The sequence below is a fragment of the Vipera ursinii genome (assembly GCF_947247035.1).
Source record: "Vipera ursinii genome assembly, chromosome: 3".
Classification (NCBI taxonomy): Eukaryota; Metazoa; Chordata; class Lepidosauria; order Squamata; family Viperidae; genus Vipera; species Vipera ursinii.
Genome location: NC_139516.1, coordinates 113,763,074 through 113,770,897, shown reverse-complemented (window position 1 = coordinate 113,770,897; position 7,824 = coordinate 113,763,074). Strand labels below are relative to the sequence as shown.

Here is a 7,824-nt window from a genome sequence, read left to right as displayed (position 1 = left end):
CAGTCCATGTTTGATTAGGTTATTGAGGCATGTGTAATACAAGCTAAACTTCCAGGAATAATCGGGGTGTTAAAGGAAAAGTCTTCATCAGGGTCCAGGCCAAGCCGGGAATGAACAACATAGCGACTGCTTTAGAAAGAAGGTTGTAGTTTATTGAAGAGGAGAGGCAGACAGAAAAACGGCTCTGGAAGAAAAGAGAGAGCATATGTAGTAGAGAGTGGGTTTTTATACCTTCTTGGGCTTTTGTTTGGAGATGTTCCTCTGTCATGAACTTTGACCTGGGTCAGAGTGTGCCTTTCTGGTATCCTGATGGTGGTGGGTTAATCCTATTATGTCCTGTCTTAGAGTTTGGGTGGGGTATGTAGATTTTAAGGGTCTTTGTCTTCCTGATGTCTTCAGCTTCTAGTAAGAGGGCTCCAACCTTCTTGAATGGATTACTACATCTGCATTTTTAAAAGCCGGTTTCTGCTGAATTGTCCGGCTGGGGTGTGTGTGTGTGTGTGTGTGTGTGTGTGTGTGTGTAGACGTTTCTGCCTTTTTAAAGATCTTCTCCATTATTCCTTTGGGGAAATATATTCAGCCTTTTTAATATTCCCCAAAATATTTATTTTCTCTGGATTGTTCCCACAGGGGCCAGTGAACTGGTTGTGTGCTTTTTCTCATCCTTGAAGCCACCTGTGCCTCCAAGGAAAATTCTGAATCAAGGAAGACCCCCAAACAACATTGGGGTGCAACTAATCCAGAACAAGGCATTTTACTCAGTTTCCAGATAGGCCTGTATTCCCAGCACTTCCTCTGGATAGGAGATTCAATAGTAGGGGATGCCCTACGCACAGTCACTCATGCGCTCGTGACCTCCCGATTGGACTACTGCAACGCTCTCTACATGGGGCTGCCCTTGAGGACCACCCGGAGGCGTCAGCTGGTGCAGAATGCGGCCGCGCGAGTTGTGATGGGGGTTTCCCGATACTCCCACATAACACCTCTGCTCCGCGAGCTGCATTGGCTCCCAGTTTCCCTCCGGGTGAGATTCAAGGTGCTGGTGATGACCTATAAAGCCCTAAATGGCTTGGGTCCGGGATATTTGAGGGAGCGCCTGCTGCCGGCATCAAGCTCCCTTCGTCCTGTGCGCTCCCACAGGGAGGGTCTTCTCAGGGTACCGCCGGTAAGAGATTGCTGGCGGACAATACCCAGGGGGAGGGCCTTCTCTGTGTGTGCACCGGCCCTTTGGAACCAGCTGCCTGTAGAGCTTAGGACTGCCCCTGACCTCCGCTCATTCCGCCGGGACCTGAAGACCTGGCTCTTTGAGCTTTCTGGCCTGGACTGAGGGTATTAATTGGGGTTTTAACTGGTTTTAACTAGGTTTTTTATATTCAAGGTTTAATATAATCATTTTAATTGTTTTAACTTTTGTAATTGTAGCATTGTTTCTTTTAAAAAACCTTGTTAACCACCCTGAGTCCTACGGCAGAAGGGCGGTATATAAGTCTAATAAACTATAAGTCTAATAAACTAATTGGCCTTATCCAAACCATTGTTGCCTCCAAGCCTGTTTCACAAAACAGTTTCCACCTCCCAGCCTCCCCCTTTCCCCCAGCCCTTGAAAGCAGGTGGTGATTTCCTTTATTTCGGGCAGACGTGAAAACAAAAGTTTCAACCAGGGGAATTTTTTGTGAACTCAAAAGACGAGTGGCTGGTTCCTCCCCTTGGATCCAACGATGATGCCCTTGATGATGCAGAAAGGCGCCAATTCTAAGGACCGGAAGCCTTACTTTTGGCTCTTAGAGAGCCCCCTAGAGGATTGTTCACCGCCCTGAGTCCTTCGGGAGAAGGGCGGTATACAAATATAATAAATGAAATGAAATGAATTGTCTGCGCACATATCCAGATATTCCCCGCGTATGGATCATGTAGATTACAAGGGTCTTCAAACTCAGCTCTGTTATGACTCGTGGACTTCAACTCCCAGAATTCCTCAGCCAGCATAGCTGGCTGAGGAATTCTGGGAGCTGAAGTCCACGAGTCATAAAAGGGCCGAGTTTGAAGACCCCTGAAATTGTAGAACGTTTTCTCTTTCTAGCAGCCCCTTGCAACCTGTCCTTGGCTTGCGAGCCAACCGTCCGCTTCTTTCGCGGTTTCGCTGCAGATTTCAACTCGAGAACCGCCTTGGGGTTGGGGCGCTGGGACGAGGAGCCGGCTGTTTCGCCCTCTTCGCCCCCCTTCCCCAGAGCAGCTCCTCCGGCGGCGGACAGACGGGAGGCCACACTAGCCGCAGAGAAGGAAAAGCGGGGGCAAGTGGGAGACTCCTCCTTCGGGCCCGCCTCGCTTCGCCTCAGCCGGCTAACGAGGCTGCACGAGTCAGCCCACCTTCTTCCCTCCCCAGCCTCTCCCGGCGCGCCTGCTGCAGTTAGGCTTGCCAACCGGGCAGCGGAGAAGCTTAGACCGCTCGGTGCGCCGCCGCCGCCGCCGCGCCCGCCCCATGCCCGGCTCACCCTCCGGCGGCGCCCGCTAGCCGTCCATGGCGCGGCCCGGGGTGCTGCTCTGCTGCTGCGCCGCGGCGCTGCTGGCGGCGTGGTGGGGCAGCGCTAACGCCGGCCGGAGCTCGCCTCCCACCGGCGCCCCGCTGGAGGACGAGGCGGAGAACCAGGAGAACATTCTCTCGCAGGTAAGGCGTCGGCGGCCCGAGCAAGCAAGCCTTGGAAGGAGGGAGTCGGATCCTCGAGGTGATGTCCCAGCCGCGCATCGGGAACGACGGGGAGTAGTAGTGGATTGCAGGAGTCCACTCTGGAAGTGCACAGATGCATCCCTCACCCTGGCACCACCACAAAATAATAATAATAATAATAATAATAATAATAATAATAATAATAATAATAATAATAATAATAATAATAATAATAATAATAATAACCCCACGAGAAAGGCCTCTGAACATGTGCAAAAAGCCCCTTCACAACAAATGAACTTTGTGGACATCTGCAAGGGAGGGAGGGAAGGAAGGAAATCTGGTCTGGAAGGTCCTATCTCGGAAAAAGAATAGCAGCCAAGCTTGGGTTGCGTGGAGTAAAAATTATTATTATTATTATTATTATTATTATTATTATTAATAATAATAATAATAATAATAATAATAATAATAATAATAATAATAATAATAATAAAAAAGTCAGGGAAGGTTTTTATGCTGTAGACTTGACACAGCCCGAGTCTGGTGCAGCTAGGGATCCCAATTTAAATCTTCGACGTAAGTTTGATTTTAATGGGGTGATTTTAGAAGGGGGGAAGAACAGCAAGGAATCTACAGAGGGGTTTCCCAATAAAGTCAGCTTTATCTGAACTTAGTGGGACTCGCTGCAGGTTTACACCTAAACGGCTGTGCCTAAAACTAGGCAGATTTTTTTTCTTGAATATGTTGCATTAAATCAACCCTCCTTAAGTTCATTTCGGGAAAGCTGGATCCTTGCACTCGGTAACAGAGTACAAGAGTTTTTGTTGTGTAGAATCGACAAGCTTTGCATTACAGTGTTATACTCCACCTGTGCAGAATTTGTTTTGTCCTCACCTATTTACCTGTTAGACCCAGGTGGTGGTGATCAGTGCAGTAAAAGGAGCGCAGGGGTAGTTTTTAATGCGTGGAGAAGCAAGCAAATGGAAAAGGTGCATCTGCTAAAATCTCTCCGTCCTTTGTGAACCGTGAAATTATGCAGAAGCAGCATCCTTATGCATTTGTCTTCTCCAGATATCTGGGACAAAAGGCCTTATGAATTAGATCTCCGGTCTCTCCATTTAGTAGACCAGGTTTAGCATTACTGCTTTGTTGCTGCTTTCTAAAAGCAATAAGCCCTCTTTTCCCCCTCTGCCTGCAGCCTATTTCTTATTTCCTAGTTAGCTAACTGAATACTACAGAGCTCTCTTCTGAGTATATATGTATAGAATTGTGCTGGGAGAGCATTGCTGTCTGTCAATTCCTCTGCTGCTTAGAGCCTGCAGGAGTTTTCACTCGGCTCCTTTTGGCTTTCCTTTGTAGCTAAAGCCAGCTAAAAGAGAATTGTGCTGCAAATGGCAACATCTGTATAGTCTGTGGTGGCTGGGCCTCCTATTTGTCATGAGCAAAATCATTTGCATGCATTTATATTGAAGTAATTGTGCAATATAAATTGAAATTGTGTTGGGTTTGATGCTGAGCAAAAAGGCTTAAAACAGCTTTGGCAAAATATCTCTCTGGATGATGGAGGCCAATATCCCCTGAATTATTGGATGAACTGTGCAATCAGAAAAGCCTGTGTTTGACTACTTTTTATTTTCCAAAGTTGTGTCTGATCCAGGCATATTCCCTTAAAGGACATTCTTTCAATTGTATTTAATGTTTGTTGAAACTTTGTGTTGGCTCGGCAGGATGTGCCAGTCTGTTTACAACTTTTGTCTTGTTCTTGAGTCCAACCAGAAAAATGTCCTATTTATGTAGGACTAACATTGCACATTGGAGACTCTGGCTTCCTATCAAATATATCCTGGTACCTTTGGGTTTTTAAAAAAATACATTATCTACTTTTTTCTGAGGGCAACTCTTATTAAATACTATACCCAAGTTAGGGCAGCCTATCTTCCCAGCATGGTTTCATCTACAGCATATGTGTCAAACTCGCCATGTTACGTGATGTGTCACGACGTATCGTGGCCTTTTTTTCCATTGCTGGAGCTGGGGTGGGTGTGGGCTCCGTATGATGCAACCGGCCCTTGGGCCGGTAGTTTGACACCCCTGATATTCTACAGGATGCATGGAAATAAAGGAGAGATGCAAAGACCTCATGTGGAGCTCTTCTGTTCACGTCAGGGAAATTTGTACAGGAGAACTTCCCCACAGATTGTTCCCATTATATTTAAATGAGATCATTCTGGAGAATGTCTGGGTTGAGCACCGCAGCCTTTTAATTTCCCCAGACCCGAGAGAAACCAAAGTTGTTTAGGGGCAAGTTGACTAGTTTGGGGTTTGGTTTTTGGATTCTTTTAGGTGGTAGGCGAAAATTACTTTCTCATATAACCAAGGAGCAGCGAACATGAAGTGTCAGCAACATTTTAAGCCAGACAGCCATTTCTTCAAGGTTTCAGGATGTCAGAGTTTCTCCCAGACATTCATTCCTCCAAAAAAAGCCCACCGAGATTTCCAGGGCAAATTGATTGGCTTCCTTTCCCTCCCCTTCCTCTTCCCCCTCCCCCTCCCCCTCCCCCTCCTTGATTAGTTGCTAGGTGACTATGACAAGGTGAAGGCGGTGTCCCAAGGCTCAAACTGCCAGTGCAAGTGTGTGGTGAGACCCCTTGGCAGAGGGGCATGTCAGAGGATCAACGAGGGCTCTTACAAAGCCGAGGATTTTTACACGGTGGAAACAATCACTTCTGGACCAGAGTGCAAGTGCTCCTGTGTGGCTCCACCATCTGCGCTCAATCCCTGTGAAGGTGACTTCAGGCTGAAGAAATTGCAGGAAGCAGACAACAAGGACTTCAAGGTATTTGCCTTTCCTGAGTTTTTACTGTACTTAAAACGTATTTTTATTATTTCGGTTGATCCCAAAGGGCAGTCAGTGAGGTTTTTCCTCTCCCAAGTAATGGGAAAATTTGAGGCAGGTTTTAACAGGAGATTCATCTGGAGATTTGGTGTCCCTTTGCACTACTTGCGGATGTACAAGGCTGAGATATCAGGGGACAGGTACGACCACAACTTACGACCACAATTGAGCCCAAACTTTCTGTTGTTAAGTGAGACAGTTAAGTGAATTGCCCCATTTTACAGCCTTTCTTGCCATAGTTGTTAACTGAATCACTTGCAGTCATTAGGTTAATAACACAGTTGCTAAGTGAATCTGGCTTCCCCATGGACTTTGCTTGTTGGAAGGTTGCAAAAGGTGGTCACGTGACCCTGGGACACTGCGACCATCATAAATAGGAATCAGTTGCCAAGTGTCTGAATCTTGATCACGTGATCATGGGAATGTTGCAACGCTCAGTGTGAAAAAAGGTCATGAGTCATTTTTCCCAGTGCTGTTGTAACTTTTGAATAGTCACTAAATGAACTGTGGTAAGTTGAGGACTACCTGTACTGTATACAGCAGCAGCAGCCATCCACCAATCCACCCCCAAACTTTCCAGCATGGCCATGAAACAACCTCCTCCCCAATTTTGTCCCAGCAAGTTGCAAACTGGGGGTGCTTCCCCTATTCACGGTCCAAATGCTAAGTTGTGATCTGGTTTGTATGCTAAGCCGTGGATCAAAAATGTTGCTTGTTAACTAAATTGCCAAGGTATAAAAATGAAGGGTGGTTCAGTTTGGAGGGTGCATGTCAAGACCAAACAAATCACACAAATGCTTGGCGAGGGATGGGAGCCCCAGTCTGTTTCTTCATGCAACCTCAGCAGGACAGGGAACATCTGGACGTTAGAAGCTAGAAACAGTAAGATCGGGTTAGCTAAAATGGCAGCTGCAGTACTTCATCTTGGCTTGGTTGTCCAGCTGGTGAGAAATTCATTTGCTCCTGGAGCAGCTTTTCTCCAACCTGTTCTTTGAGCTGTTGGACTGCAGCTTCATAATCACAGCCAGTTCATCCCTTAGCACAGGGGTAGGCAACCTCGGCTCTTTTATGACTCATGGACTTCAACTCCCAGAATTCCTGAGTCAGCATAGCTGACTCAGGAATTCTGGGAGTTGAAGTCCATGAGTCATAAAAGAGCCGAGGTTGCCTACCCCTGCCTTAGCATCAAGAGACCAAACTGTGGGTATGGACTTAACCAATTCTTCTGTACACGGTTTTTTAAACACACACCAAAATTTATTGCTGTGGAGATGGCATGGTGAAGTTCTGTACTTACCTAGCAGGAAGTGAACAGACCCTTGGCCTTCCCAGTTCTCTGCCTGCTGGGAACAGGAAAGAGCAACAGTCTTAATAAATACGTAGCTCCGAATTCTCCCACATGCAGTAGGATGGAGACCTAACAAATATATGCTGCATAATGGCACAATGTTTTACCCTTGCTGACTATGCAAGGAAACCTTATCTTATTTGTTACAAAAATGTGCCTTATTGGACGTTTAGCCATTAGTTTAAATGGAAATGTGGTAGACTGAAAAAGGATAGATTAAACGTTGAACTAGAGAAGACGGAAGGACGGGTGTCATTCCCTGAAAGTACCTGTTGACTGGATGGCAGAAATAGATGTGGTCACCTGTTTCTCCTTCTCCTTTTCTACCATTGTTGCTTGTTTCTTTCCCTTGCTCCTCCAGGTCATTCTTGCCAGTGAAGGCTTAAATTATGGTTTGCAGAGGGTTTTTTGATATTAGTCCTAAGGCTGCAGATTCAGAAACCTCTGGTTAAACCAGTGTCCTTGGCTTAAGCCGTTCAATAAATTTAGTGCATATTGGGAGGTATAAAATGGGATCTAAATACAAGCCCAGATGGGAATGTGGAGTTTGTACTCTCTCCTTCAGATACAAACCTTCAGGTTGGTCCCTGTAAATATTACAGACGACATAAAACCAAAAGTTCAAATTAGCATTAGAAAGGGGGAATCCCAGAATTTCAAACATTTCTGGAGATGCAAACTCCAAGGTGCCAGGCCATCAGAAGATGTTCTTTAGCAGGTGATCATTGCAAGCAGAAGCTTTCAAACTGGAGGCAATTATTTTATGCCTTGGTGAAACATTAGTTTGAGAGTCAAGATACAAATCTATCCCTAAATAAAAGGAGCAGATGGATCAGAACCAACACTCAGAGTCTGCCCATTTACTTGGATTGAGCTTCATTTCTTAATCCTTATTATTGTTCACAAACATCG

The 7,824-nt window shown here is 46.0% G+C and overlaps 1 protein-coding gene across 2 annotated transcripts in view; it reads left to right on the top strand.

The window, feature by feature from the left end:
• The first annotated feature begins 2,426 nt into the window (after positions 1–2,426).
• OLFML2B (olfactomedin like 2B) overlaps positions 2,427–7,824 on the top strand; it is a 42,037-nt gene continuing 36,639 nt past the window's right edge. For both annotated transcript variants that reach the window (XM_083359461.1, XM_083359460.1), the window contains exons 1-2: positions 2,427–2,665; positions 5,241–5,504. In XM_083359461.1, the coding sequence (XP_083215587.1) occupies positions 2,519–2,665; positions 5,241–5,504 (411 nt within the window). In that variant the 5' untranslated portion in view covers positions 2,427–2,518. The remainder of the gene's footprint in view (positions 2,666–5,240; positions 5,505–7,824) is intronic.